At 33.0% G+C, this 15,040-nt stretch overlaps 1 protein-coding gene across 14 annotated transcripts in view; it reads right to left on the bottom strand.

Annotated features, from left to right (window-relative positions):
- Window positions 1-15,040, bottom strand: part of ABI1 (abl interactor 1) — a 116,197-nt gene continuing 101,157 nt past the window's right edge. For 3 of the 14 annotated variants that reach the window (XM_053573149.1, XM_053573163.1, XM_053573151.1), the window contains 4 exons: window positions 13,006-13,182; window positions 9,534-9,620; window positions 5,780-5,965; window positions 1-930 (listed from right to left, as the gene is read on the bottom strand). In XM_053573149.1, coding sequence (XP_053429124.1) covers window positions 755-930; window positions 5,780-5,965; window positions 9,534-9,620; window positions 13,006-13,182 — 626 coding nt within the window. In that variant the 3' untranslated portion in view covers window positions 1-754. The remainder of the gene's footprint in view (window positions 931-5,779; window positions 5,966-9,533; window positions 9,621-13,005; window positions 13,183-15,040) is intronic. The other 11 variants (XM_053573164.1, XM_053573153.1, XM_053573157.1 and 8 more) reach the window with 5 other exon arrangements.

Here is a 15,040-nt window from a genome sequence, read left to right as displayed (position 1 = left end):
TTCTGCAATAAATCATTATCTTTTATTTATTTTATTTTTTTTAAAGCAAACCAGTGAAGGAAAGGACAAAAACCTTTGGTTCACTTAAATATTTATGAATGGAAAAAATTTCACTCATTAAAAAACTTAGGTACAAATTACAAGATTACAGATAACTCTTTCTGTTTCTTTAGTTTCACATAGAGACCTTGGGGACTCAATTCATTTCAAAAGACCTAAATATGAGTGAGTACTCCAGGTAAACATTACATAAATTGGAAGCATCTTGGAATTTTTAAGTATATTTCAATACATACATTTTTATGCATGCTTTAAACAAAGTTTTTTTTTTTTAAGTGAGAATCTAAACAAAAAGTATGACCAGCACCAGCATTTAAGTTTTCTGATTTTAATATTAGTCTCACGTAGCGTTAGTAACCATGCTGCACTGAAACATATAATGGTAAAATCTGAATCATGATTCATTAAATATTATACCCCTCTTCCCCAGAACATTTAGGCTGGTCATGAAGTTAAAAATGTGTAAGTACATAAGCATAATCAGGTATGGACAGTCTCTTGTATAAGCTGCTGTTCAGCAATACACAAACTGTCTCAAAGACTTATGCTTATAGGTAGACATTCAATTATACCAATAAAACAGCAATTCCTGAAAAATATGGGCACATTTTAAAACAGTAAGACAATTCTGTTAACCATAATAGTCCCACAGTATGACTGAGTAATAACAAGAACCTACTTTAAAAGAAAAAAATTAATCAGTATAGTGCATGATTGATTCAACATAGTTCCCAGGGAACAGACCAGTCACTCGATTGCAGACTCCTTCATACCAGCCATCATCATTCTTCTTTATAACATAAATGATTGCACCCTCCATAAATGACAGCTCATCATCCTTGTCTTTTGTATAATCATATATTGCAACAACTATGGAGAAAACAGTTGAAAATATGACATGAGTAAACTATATCCAACATTCACTTGAATTTTAAAATTTAATGCTAATTAAATTTATAATATAACAAAGTCAAGTTTTTTTTAATGAAGATTCTTAACTTTTATATCTATCAGTATAGTAGGTCAGTGGCCAACCATGTGCCTAAATCACTGGCTTGAACTACGGCCAAACTGATAATCTGATTACACTAAACAAGTTAATAGGTTTATCAATCACTTTAAGAAAGTTCTCTGAGTTTTAGGATTTAGTAGATGTTTCAATTCATTCATTTAGTCCTTTACTATATGTAAAGCACCATTTTTCAAAATAACTTTTGGGCAAAGATGCATAGTCATTCAATAAACAAAGTAACAACCCAAGCATATCTAATTTAAAATACAGAGTTACTGGGAAGTAAATTGCTTCCTCATCTAAGAATCTGTGCTAATTTATGGGGGTATGCCTAGATTTAAGCAGAATCTGTTTGGGGGGAGGGATCCATTAATACATACTTAGAAAACTGCAATCCTGTGACTCTTTCTGAGTTCAAAACACAGTTCGAAGTATCTCTTATCTAAATGCCTGAGATCAGAAGTGTTTCAGATTTTAGAATATTCACAGATACATAAGGAGACATCTTGGGGATGGGACCCAAGTCTAATCACAAAATTTATTGTTTCAATACACGCTTACACACATAGCCTAAAGCTAATTTTATTTTTCCCTTGGGATGCTGAATAAACTGTTGTGTACCTGTGTTCTGACTGGAACCCATCCCATCAGGTCAGATGTGGAATTTTTCACTTACAATATTTTGGCACTCAAAAAGTTACAGATTTTGAAGTATTTCAAATTTCAGATTGGGGATACTCAACCTATATTTGCTTCTTTTGCAAGTAGTTTTGTGAAAGGGACAGTAATCTAAAAAGTACCAGTGTTCTGTAGTATTGATTTGTGAATTTATTCCCTTTACTTTCATAGCATAATAATTCGGAAATTATACATAATTTTCTAGTATATATGGTGAAATGGTATGTGGTATCAGTGCTTTATCATTGATTTACCTCATTCTAGGTATTTTTTTTTCTTAAAATAGAGTTTTTAAGATATTCTGGAATTCATTCTTCCCCTAAGAAAGATGGCCTCTCCCCATAATTATTCTAAACTAGCAACTTATGATAAGGAGAACTAAATAATGATCTATCGTTGTCACTTACTAAGACAGGCTAGGCTGTCTTTTCCACCCATCACAGAACACTACTGAGCAGACTCAACAATTCCGTTCCCCTCCATTTTTAGTTTTGTAACAACCCTGATAATGCTCAATGGCAGATCAATTTTAAAAACATACACAATAAATAATATTAAATAATTATTCTAGAATTATTTTTGACTTAACCACCAAGAGGATCAGGTGATTGATGGGGATAAACTATTATTTAAAAAAATGGTATAATACTAAAAATCAATTAAGTATTTAAGTATTAGCTTATTATTAATAATTGTTTAATTTTGCCAAGATTAATTTATTTGTATTCAGAGTCATAGTGGGGTTAGATTGTGAGTGGTATAAATAGATGTCTTTAATACCAATTATGACAAAGACCTAAGATCCCCAGGTCTTTCAGCAGAACAAAAATTTTACATTCTCAGGATTTTAGTTCTACTTATGCAAAGAGCTGGTAAAAGTACTGAACCAAAAATTACGTTTCTACTTTTCAGGTCCCTCTTTGTAAAAGAAACACTGTCCTGCCCAACCTCTTGCCCCATGCACTTACCCCCCTCTTATAATTTCTCTTATTCCTAAATATTTAACTTAGTAACAATTTGAGGTCCACTCTACTCTCCAGATTCCTAATCCACGTAAAAAACTAAACTCTCCCTGTCTGCGCTGTAGAATTCTTTGCAACTCAATAACTATTTGAAGACAGCTATTTAGCTTCTAGCTATCTGACATCTTCTTTTTCAACTTTTCTCACTACAGATATGCTTTCAAGGGTATGTAGATAAATTCCCTATTGAAGGCATTCCTGTTTGCAAGATTTTGTACTCAGAAAGCTAAATTCCCTATTGAAGGCATTCCTGTTTGCAAGAAATGTACTCAGAAAGCAACATAATACCAGTTTAAAACAAATAATACGATTGGATCGGTACATTTTAGGCTGAAGTTCAGTTAACATATCCTAAGAATATGGCTTTTACAACAGTCACATCATAAAGCTCTGACTTATATATTCAACTGAAATCTGATTAAACCAGGTTTCGTTTATCTTGTGATTATAAAGGTAACTACTAAAGGCTTTCAATAACCTATGAAATCTCATTTTTTGATATGGACTAGGGGTCAGCAAACAATGGCTCATGGAACAAATCTAAGCCACCCCTTTTTTGTAAATAAAGTTCTATTGCAACACAGCCACATCTACCCCCTCATGTATTGTCTATGACTGCTTTTGTGCTACGACAGCAGGGTTGAGTAGCTGTGACATAGACTAGATAGCCTGCAAATTTTTAAAGATTTACTATCTGGCCTGGTACTGGAAAAGTGTGCTGACCCCTAGTTTAGGATCATTATTTCAACTTGTAAAGGTATTTTTAAATCATGCTCTACTATAACTATTGGTTAATAATATATTATATTAACCAATGTATCTTTCCAAATTTGTCAACTTAAGTAAATATGATGGTCCCATTTTTTCATAGTTATTTGAAGTTCAATTTGCTTTACCAAATAAGTTAATACAGGTAAAAACACAATTCAAGACTACTCAAGTTTTTCATCCTCATAGTAACATGTCTCCATTTGAAGCTATTTGGGAATCTAAATGTAAAGTAGAATATTCAAAGACTTCTTTAACAATATGTAACTTTTATTAAAAATATAAAAAAGGGGGTGGCGCCTCAGTCGGTAAGGCGCTGGCCCCATATACTGAGGGTGGCGGGTTCAAACCCGGCCCCGGCCAAACTGCAACCAAAAAATAGCTGGGCGTTGTGGCGGGCGCCTGTAGTCCCAGCTACTCGGGAGGCTGAGGCAAGAGAATCGCTTAAGCCCAGGAGTTGGAGGTTGCTGTGAGCTGTGTGAGGCCACGGCACTCTACTGAGGGCCATAAAGTGAGACTCTGTCTCTACAGAAAAAAAAAAAGAAGAAAAAAAAATATATAAAAAAGAAAAACATTTATTTTTGTCACACATTCAAAACTTAAGGAGAAATGAATGCCACTCATCGCAAGAGCCACAGCTACTTGCTTAAAGTCAGTTAACCCAATAAAGACAATTTCTTCAAGGGCGACCAAAAGTGGTCAGTACTTTTCAGAGTACTATGGAAATATGGGTTTAAAAGCAGCACAGAACTGGATTGAGAAAAAAAGACTTTCTCACCTATATTTCTTCATAGATAATTATAGTGAATATCAGGTAAATTTACACTTTATAGGTATATATAATTTCATGAAATAAAATCCTAGGGATCTGTCTTCTCTTTTATGCAAACAAATAACTAAAAATTTTAATTGAGGTTTTTTCTCATGATAGTAGCAATATATTTTTAAATACAAATGCTCCTCCATTTACAATGGAGTTGTAAATTTACAATGGGTACACTCATCAAAAGTTGAAAATATGTAAACTTAAAGTGTGTATATTTGCCTTACGGTGCTTTTGACTTACTGTGTTTGTAAGACATAACCCCAACCTACAAAAGAGCATAGTGAATGCTTATCACTTTGTACCATCTTTTTTTTTTTTTGTGGGTTTTGGCCGGGACTGGGTTTGAACCTGCCACCTCTGGCATATGGGACCGGCGCCCTACCACTTTGAGCCATAGGCGCCACCATCTTTTTTTTTTTTAAAGAAGTCTCATTCTGTCACCCTTGTTAGAGTGCAGTGATGTCATAGCTCACAATAATGTCAAACCCTTAGGCTCAAGCAATCCTCTTGCCTCAGCCTCCCAAGTAGCTGGGATTACAGGCACCTGCCACAACGCCCAGCTATTTTTAGAGATGAGGTCTTGCTCTTGCTTAGGCTACACTTGAACTCCTAAACTCAAGCAATCTGCCCACCTCAACTTCCCAGAGTGCTAGGATTACTGGCATGAGCCACCATGCCTGGCCACTTTGTACCATCTTAATGTTGAAAAATCCTAAATTGAATCGTCTCACTCAGGGAGCACCTATATTTAAATATGGAAGGTTTCTATTCTAATTAAAAGATCTTTAACAAAACATTTTAAATCTTTACTAATTACATTCATATGTAATGCAGTAAGTCAATTAACACTTTTTTTGTGCCTCAGTTGTTTTATCTATAAAATGCAAACAAGCTAGTTAATCTCCAGCTGGAAACATGTAGTTTTAGACAGTACAGGTAACATTATATATAAAAAATAAAGACTTCTACTTACAAAGCTTAAGAAGTAAGGTTTAAGCAAATCATTTTGCTTGGTATGTATAAGGCACTAAAAAAGTTTAAACACTGGATTAGATGTTCTTTATTGTTCTAAAATTCTATAACTAGGTTATTTTTCTCCACATTAATTCAATGTGTCTTGTTTGAGAAAAAAAGAAAGAAAAGGGGAAGACAGGGTCTTGCTTTGTCACATAGGTTGGAGTGCAATGGCAAGATCAGAGTTCACTGCAACCTTGAACTCCTAGGCTCAAGCCATCCTCCTGCCTCACCTCCTGAGTTGCAAGGACTACAAGCAAGCCAAGGTGCCTGCCTGTTTTTATTTTATTTATTTATTTATTTATTTATTTATTTATTTATTTATTTATTTATTTATTCATAGAGACAGGGTTTCACTACCTTGCCCGGGCTGGTAATTCAATGATGACTCTACCTTACCTTTCTCAATATAATTCTTGGGGGCCCAAGCAGGATCCCCATCTGCATATGGATCGTTATACTGAACTACTGCAGCCTCTTCATCTTCATAATCCACTGGAGGTGGTGGTGGTGGAGGTGGAGAGTCATCAAACATTGGAATGTCATCTGGTGGGGGTGGTGGTGGAGGAGTTGGACTATCAGCAACTAAAAGGGGTCAAATAATTAATTTGAATCAGAAATTTATCTAAATGGGGATCTATAAGTCAACAGAATTTTTAAAAAGCTCTGAATATACAGCATGCACTATAATAAAACATGCAATGATTAGAAATAAAAGCTTGGTGTGTTAAAGGTTTTATTACTCTTACGAGTAACTTTGGAATCATAAAATGAGCTAAAATAAGGGTATCAGGAAGTACTACAAATTAATGAATGCAGAAGGCTAGGAAATGTCTTTTTTTAATAAGGATTATAGAATAGTTTCCTCATTCCAAGGCTCCAGTAAAGAGAGAAGTCATTCTTTAGTAAGCCTGTCTTTCTAAATATACCTAATGTCCTATTTGTCATTTGGACTAGAATAAATGAAATGAGTAACATTACATTAACTTTTCAGTGTACTCATACATGTACCTAATTTTGCCTTTTAATAGTTTTGGTTCCCTAGAAATTAAGCTGTCCCATAAACAGACTTTTATTTATTTGTGATTATTTGTTCTAATGGTAAAGATAATGCTTCTGTAAGTACATGTCCTATTTTTTGTTTAAATTTTAACAAGAAAAAATTTGAAAAGAATTCCTAACTAGAAAAGCTTACTGAATATTTTTAAAAATATTTATACTCAAAAATTTCATAATCATTTTTTCAAAGTAGAAAGAAAGTGAAGAGTTTCCATTATTGCTAGCAAAATATAATATGCATGTGATAAGGGAAAGACTAGATCCTAAAGATTCAATTTTCTAAGAATACATCAACAATTAAGATTTAAACATAAAGTATTGAAGAAGATGTAATAAAAAAAGGAACTTATATCAAATGAAACAATAAAAATGACTCATACCTCAAATTCTAGGTGTCGTGGTATGTATGTATACATCTGCTTTGAATAATCAAAGACGTAAACAGGGAAATGGAAACACGTCAGGCTAGAATTGTGTTCACAGATCTAGTAGCATATCAGGTAACAAATGCTCTCAGTATTTAAGGAATTCAAAACTGGAAATCTCTGATCACAAATTTCTTAAAAAGTTCAAAAGACGTATCAAAATATTTTTACACGTATTGATACAGAAATTATATAATATTCGCAGGGGAGAAGTTCATAACATAAACATACTAACTCAAACTCTGGGCTACTTCTGTGATCAAAGAAAGCAGCCGTACTCTATTTGCCACACAGGTTTTAAGGTCGCTCCACCCTACTTGGAATAAAAACTCCAACAGGGTCAGATTTAAAGTATTTGCAAATAACAGTCCTACTTTGGTAACTACTTCCATTGTATAATTTCTATTTTATCCTCTTGGGGTATGAAAAAGGCTATTAGAAATAAATCCGGTGTGGCGATACTCTAATAACTATCAAATAGATCTATAATTTATTTTTCTACTGCATGCCTGGATCCACTCTATCTTTGCCATTTGTCATACCTTCCCCATAAAGCGGTTTATTAAGAGGAGGGGAAAATACAGGTATGAACCTACTCTGATACCAAACAGCCATGGTTCATATCCTTAATTTGGCTTAATGTATAAATTACATATGCTTGCCTAAATCTCCAAATTGCATTTACTCTTGATTAATACACAATGTACTAGCTTCATGTTTTCACTCAATTGTCTTTACATTCAGTGCAATAAATCTGCATTGGCTTATCTTCCAATTATGGCAGGAGTCTGGTAAGCTAATTCCCTGCATAAGATTTTGTCTAGCACCATGTGTAATTAGTTCAAAAATGCTTTCTGGTATTATTCATAAACAGATGTACACACACTGCTGACTTTTTTTAGAGGCTCAAATCTTAAATGCTTATTAATAGGTTAACTGCTACATGCATTCACTGCCACCCACTTTGACTACCAGAAGAAACTGGATATTTAAGAAAAGATCATAGAAAATCTGTACTTAATAAAACATTTAAAGTACCCATACACGGTTTATAACCAAACCTCCTAAAATGCTTTGGGGAATCTGTGGCACAGGCGAGTAACTGACTAATTCAAGTTCTATGTTCAGTAAAAAAGAACTATCATAGTACAAAGGGCTCTCTGAGCAAAGACCAGGGGTATCTTGAATAACTAGATTTGTATTTTAAAAAACACTTACCAAAAAGCTAGTCAATATCCTCTGGACTCATAAAATTGATTTTCGTTATGATTATTTTAAATTATTTCCTAATAATCTTATCAATATGGCAGTTCAAAGAGCTAAATTGGATTAGTTTCTGAACCCTGCTACATTAATGAATAGCAATTTATCCTTATTCAGTTATTTTTTAAAATAAGATTCACTTATTTTTAAGTGTTTAGACATATTAGTTTTAAAAGAAAATGTTAATGGTAAGGATGGCTTACACTCAGAAATTTCAACATTTTGAAACTATAATGTTTTATATAATACATCAGATCATACATTTCTTGAGGGAGGAGACTTTGTCTTAAACTATTCATAGACTTCCCAGAGTCTAGCACATAACACTGAATAAACAAATTTGACTGGCAGAAGAGATGTAACGGGCAGAGGAACACGACAGTGTCAGCAAAAGCTGAAGAATGGAATTTGAATTTGCCACAACACATTCTCACAGAAGACAGGCTGGTGAATGAAGTTACTCATTTGTTTAAACCATCCTGAGATTTTATATTCAGGGTGATGGTCCCAAATGAAGCAAATAGAACTAGACCACATTACTATCTGAATCTCATTAAGTATTTTGCTGTAAAATAATTCTGTAATAGTGGTACTTTTCATTTTGCCAGAGAATATTCACTATGATTATGTAGTTAAGATTATACATCTGGAACTTCAAAAGAAATCAGGCACAATCTAGTCTATCGTGATAAAAGCCATATATTCAAAATAATTTACAAAAATCTACAAACCTCATCTTCATTCATAGACCCTAAAAAGCTCAGATTTACATACTCAGAAATAATAACTCAATGGGCTCTCAAAACATAAGGAGAGCTCTATACTGCTTATCACTTACCCTAAAATGGAAAGCAGAGAAATAATTTACTTATTCTTGAAATAATTCATTTTTATTCTAACAGTGAACTTTTATGCAGGTTCCATATCATTTATATATAAAAATTTGAGGTTACAAAGCTTTCACTAAAATTTCGTTGTAATTAAAGGGAAAAAAAATCGTGTCCCAATTTCATAATAAATTTAATCTCACAGTATAACTACCTATATCCTGATAAATTTGTTAGAATACAAAATGCTTTCTAATGCTAATAACTATAAGAAGCTAGAAGTTCCCATACAATTTGAATGTTTGCATTTGATTACTCTTTCTTTAAGAATATATATGAAATCAGATTTCATGTTTTAGGATCAGTTAAAGGTAAGAAAATTGTAGTTCTGATATTTATACTGATCAGAAATCATGCACACAGAGAAAAAACTGAAGGCCGTGCTCTTCAGTTTCAGTAATCTATTTTTGAGATAAGATTAGCTTCTCAATACAAGTAAGGAAAATGGTGACTCATCAGCCATGCATGCTATAAGGAGACAGCTTCTACTCTTTGATAGCTCGATTTTTCCAAACTTACTGTTTTCCTGCACCCTGGCCACGAAGCCTGTGAGAGGTATCTGTGGAGTCAACTGAGGCATAGGGGGTGGGGGTGGAGCAATAGAAACTGGTAGCAACAACACAGTATGGGGGGGAAGTAAAACAGATAAAGGAAAGAAAAGGAAACAAACAAAAAGCAGAAGTCAGTTACAAGGACCACAAACATAAGTATGCAAAGAACAGTTTGCAAATGAAACAAAACAAAACAAAAAACGAAACAAAAACCTATATAACCTTCTTTCATTTCCCATGAGTAAGCCTAAAGCTGCTAACTTGTGCTTAGCCAATAATTTTATAAAAGAAATACGCTTAATTTAATCTTAATGTTACATTGTTTGGGAAAGATTTAAATTCACCATCATGTTCACTTTAGTGCAGTGGTTCTCAACCTTCCTAATGCCATAACCCTTTAATACAGTTCCCGTGGGTCATGACCCACAGGTTGAGAACTATTGCTTTAGTGCAATGAAGTTTTCAAATTTTAAGGAAAATCTTCTAAAATAGATAACAATGAAATATCTATACAAGTTTCCAGGATAGTATATCTTTGCCATAACTTTATTACAGGTTTGTCTAACTTTAAGGTAATGCTGTAAATTAGAACTCAACTAAATAATACAAATATGTAATAGCTGTTTACTCCACGTTATCAATAAATATATTAATTACAGGTTTCCTTTAAAGACAGTTCTTACTATATATCTAAATTTGCACACAATTCTCTAGGAAAAACTCTCGTTTGTAAAATAAGGTTGTTGTTATTTTTTAAGCTGGCGATTTTAAAGACATGCCTCCTAAATTTGGTAGGGAGTAAGAATGCTCTGTATAACATGTTAATCATCAGAGTTTCAGAAGATATCTCAAAAGTGACCTTTTTAATCACTGCTCTAAAAAAAGAAACCTAATTTCCAAAAAGTTAAAGTATGCAATTATTTGCATTATAGTAATTTCTAATGAATCACTGCATAACTTGAAATATACTCAGAACATTTATTTCTGGAGAGGATATAATTTATAGGAAATTGATAACAAATGCAAATGCTCATATGGGTAGGAAACCTATTTAAAATTGTAACATACACTAGAAATAAACATGAATGATTCACTTCACTTTGATTCATTTTAAGAAGACAATAATTGCCAAAAATTGCTTAGAAAAAGTCACAGGACTAGATAGCAAATTCAGTTTATTGGTAGTCACCAAGAAGTGACAATAAATTGAAACAGAACAAGAATTTACTGGTTTCCAAGGATGGTTTAATTGCCAAGGTTGTTTCGATTAGTCCAATGCAGGAATTTGGTTGGTTGGTAAGCATAAAAATTTGAAAGAGGTTCAGTGTTCAAAGAAGTAACATTTAACAAAGCATCATGTGTATTAATATCACTTATAGCTACAAATAACATTCAATTCACTATGAAACGGGTCCTCTTTCATTCTGATACTCTGTGTACAGGAGGTTCTTAAATGATGAAGGGTTAGGTTTTGATTTTAAAAATCAAAAATAAAACATTCCCATAAACCTAAAAAAACTGTTTTAGAAACAACCCTCAGTCACCACGCTGGTTAGTGTGTAAAGAAAAAGAAAAGCTATGTGAAGATACTCAGCATTACCACCACATTTAGACAGAAGAGAAAATATGCACATCAAAACACTAAAAACATTTACATACTAGTATTACTACAATAACACCAACAGTAACTCAGATCAAAGGGCTATTAATTTGACAAAACATAATATATTTAAAATTTGAGGCCAAATTTGCTCTCCAACATTCAAAAGAATGTAGACAAAGTGTCTTGTTTGAAAATAACCCATCAGGTATTGCTTAACTGAAACTACCAATATGTATATGTGAAGAGTCACTAAAAATCCTAATTGCAGAGTAAACTAAAAGTCTAAGTGGGGAAAAGAAAACTAATGAACATAAAGATGGGATCTAAAAATGCAGAATATGAAAAAAATTAAAGCTCATAAAACTAGTGAGGTGAATTATAAGATAATATGTAGAATATGCAGACTCTGGCTACCTTTCAGTACAAAATGTGAGGTAGAATTCTAATTGGCAAAATTCAATATTTTTAGTAACTTGAATATTTTAGTCTAGAAAAAAGTTTCATTAATTTTGAGATCACTTGTGAATTTTGACATTTCTGCTAAGTAAAGTCTTAGGAAAGTTTTTGCTTTAACACATTCTTTTTTTTTAAACATTTATTTATTTATTATTTTTTCTTTTTTTTGGAGACAGAGTCTCACTATGTCACCCTTGGTGGAGTGCCATGGCGTCTCAGCTCACAGCAATCTCAAACTCTTGGGCTTAAGTGATTCTCTGCCTCAGTCTCTCAAGTAGCTGGGACAACAGGCGCCCATCACAATGCCTGGCTATTTTTTGTTGTTGTTGTAGTTGTCATTATTGTTTAGCAGGCCGGGCCAGGTTCTAATCCGCCAGCTCGGGCATATGTGGCCAGCGCCCTAACTACTGAGCTACGTGGGCTGGGCCAACACATTAATCTTTAAAATTTAAGCAAGGAACTACTAAAGGGAAACTTCCCCTAGCTCTGCTGTAAAATATATTCGGGAAATGAATTATAAATAAAAACAATTTAACCCAAATTCCTATGTAAATAATGGAGAATTCATTGAGTATTCGATATTTTTATCGTAAACTAATATAAACACAGCTCTAGAAAACACCATGTCTCCATCTATGCCTGGTAAGCACAACTTCAAGCCAAAACCAAATACTAGACAACTAGACAATACTCTGATTTCATTTTCCCCCCTTTTTTCATTAAACATCTTAATGTGGAAAAGTGATATTAATAACCTTAAGCTATTCTAACTTCCTAACATTATATGCTAAAACTATATTCTAATCTTACTAGCTTTAAACATTAATTGCAATTAGTGTTAAGATGTGCAATTTGAAGAAAACAGAAATCTAAAGATGTTACCCCCCACTGTTAGAATTATTCAGACACAGAGCAATTAAGCAGGCATCACAATGTTTTCAATTGAACTCATTTTGGTAGAGGTTAATGACCTTAAAAGTGATAGCCAGCAATTTCACTATTTTAAATTTTCCTTATTTTTAACGGAAAACTTCACAATGTTTGTATCTTTAGCTATTACTACTCAAACATGCCAATTTAATTTATTTCAGAGTTTTTTTTTATTTTCTAGTTCTATGTATAATAATAAAAATAGCATATTACAGCATTAGTAAATTTTAGTATGCTAAGAACCCGGGATAAATCTGAATTTTGGAAAAGAAAGTAATAAGCAATTACTCTTTAAAAATGGTATGATTCAAGGACTAACATCTGAAACAAAAATAAACATGAAATAGCACAATTTCAATTGTTGTCTATCACTGGCAAGAGTAACAGTTTCAAATAATTTCCTTCAAAAGGAGCTCCACTGTTGCTGTATGCCTGCAAAGCACAAGCTTACTTGAATTTTGAGAATAAAGTGGCCCTCCATTAACATGAGGCTGAGCAGAAAACTGAGCAGTCACAGAGGGAGTTCGTCTGTATCCACCAGAAGATGTCGAAGAAGTGGTAGAGTTGTGCCGAGATATCTGCCTGGTCATTGTGCCATACTGGGAACCAGGAGCTGAGCCCGGGGCTGCTGAAAAGCATTAGTCAAAGGCAACCAACAAAGAGACTTGAGCATTGTAATCACCTCAGATGGCAGAACAAAGAGGGAGCCCCTCAGTATGAAGTATTTATTACTTTTTCAATACTGAGGCACGAAATAAAGAAATAAAGAGAAAAATCAAATAACTCTTATCTCTGAAGTTAAAAACAGAAGGAAAAACAGCTAATGTATGGAAAGCTGCAAAAATAAATAACATTCTTAAGCCCTTTAAATAAGCATAATCCCACATGGTATTCTGCTAATATTACCATATTTTTTTGTTCATTTTAGGATATATACTTTTATATGTAAACTGTTAAGTACCAAAAGATACTGTGAGGTGGAAAGCATTAGTCTTTAGATATGAAATGTATTCATAATCAGGTTTATAAGCTTCTTAGTTTCCACTGCCAAAATTTGCAGAATTTTGATTCATAGTCTAAGAATCTATCTGGCCAAATCTATATTAAATGATATTTAAAACCCAGTTAAACAAGTTTCCCACAACGACTACTATTTTTAGAAAACTTTTATGGCTGTAGCAGTTATTAGGATCAATACATGAATGATTTTTAAAAGAAGTATGATTTCTACTTTCAAAGCACACAGATAGAATGTCAGACATGTCATAAATCTCCAACTTTTAGATTAACATAATTTTCCCTATCATTTAAATTTTTATAACTGACAAAACTAGAAAAGGTTTTGAGACTCTATAAAATATGGCATTTTAAGACATCTTTGTTAGAAAATCTACTATCTTTCTCCATACTTTGTAAGACTCTTTTGCTATACTACACCCAAAGCATTCTGCCTTTTTTTTTTTTTTAAACTTATCAGGCTCACATATAAAACCTCTAAATGGACCAAAGTATTATTAATATTTAAAATTTAATTGTCATCTTTGACAACAGTTCAAAAGTAAAAAAGGTGAATAGAATTCAAAGCCTCTAAAGTTAACTATACTTTCCAAAGTTAACTCCAGGATTAATACCATCCTCCTCGTTCCATCTAAAGACACTGAATCCTGACAGAGTAAAAAGCCAGCATCCTAGTTTTTCTTCATTCAGGTGTTTAACAATCTCTCTTAGAGATCACATGAGGTATTAGATAAACCCCACAGAAGAGGTTGTTCATTTAAAAAAGCACAGCTGTGAGCCGTGTGACGCCACGGCACTCTACCCCAGGGCAGTACAGTGAGACTCTGTCTCTACAAAAAAAAAGAAAAAAAAAGCACAGATATTTAATATTTTGGAACTCCCAGGCCATAGGCAGTCACTAATTATTTGAATCATCCACATTTTCATTTTCTGAATAGAAACACATTTTTAAAGTAACAGTCTGTTTGAAAGCCTTTATGAATGAGTAATTTTGGATGACAAGGTTTTCCAAAAAGCTTTCAACCATTTTCAATAGAAATATCTATAAAATGGCTGTTACATTTCCCTGGCTTGTGAAAAAAGTGTATAGCATCCAAATTAGTTTTCTTGGTGTTTTGAAACTGAAAACCAATGTTCATCAATTGTAAACTATGACTATTTTAAAATTTACTATTTTATCATGAAAGAAATCATAATGCCAAAGGATATGTGATTGATATGTGTACATTACATATATAAATCACCCATGTGTGTGCATAATTTTTTTTTTAATAAAGAAAATATCCAGATCAAGAAACAGAATACTAACAATATTATTGAAGCTTACTTTATGCCCCTCTCCTGGATTCCCAACTCTACAAGGTATGTGTTAAATTCTTTTTTCTCTACGCAGTTTTAGCACAGATATATAAAAATCAATGTAACCTTAAACAATACACAGTTTTTAAACTTTTATGAACTTTTATAAT

This window comes from Nycticebus coucang, chromosome 20 (assembly GCF_027406575.1).
Source record: "Nycticebus coucang isolate mNycCou1 chromosome 20, mNycCou1.pri, whole genome shotgun sequence".
Lineage (NCBI taxonomy): Eukaryota > Metazoa > Chordata > Mammalia > Primates > Lorisidae > Nycticebus > Nycticebus coucang.
This window is presented reverse-complemented; position numbering and strand designations above follow the sequence as displayed.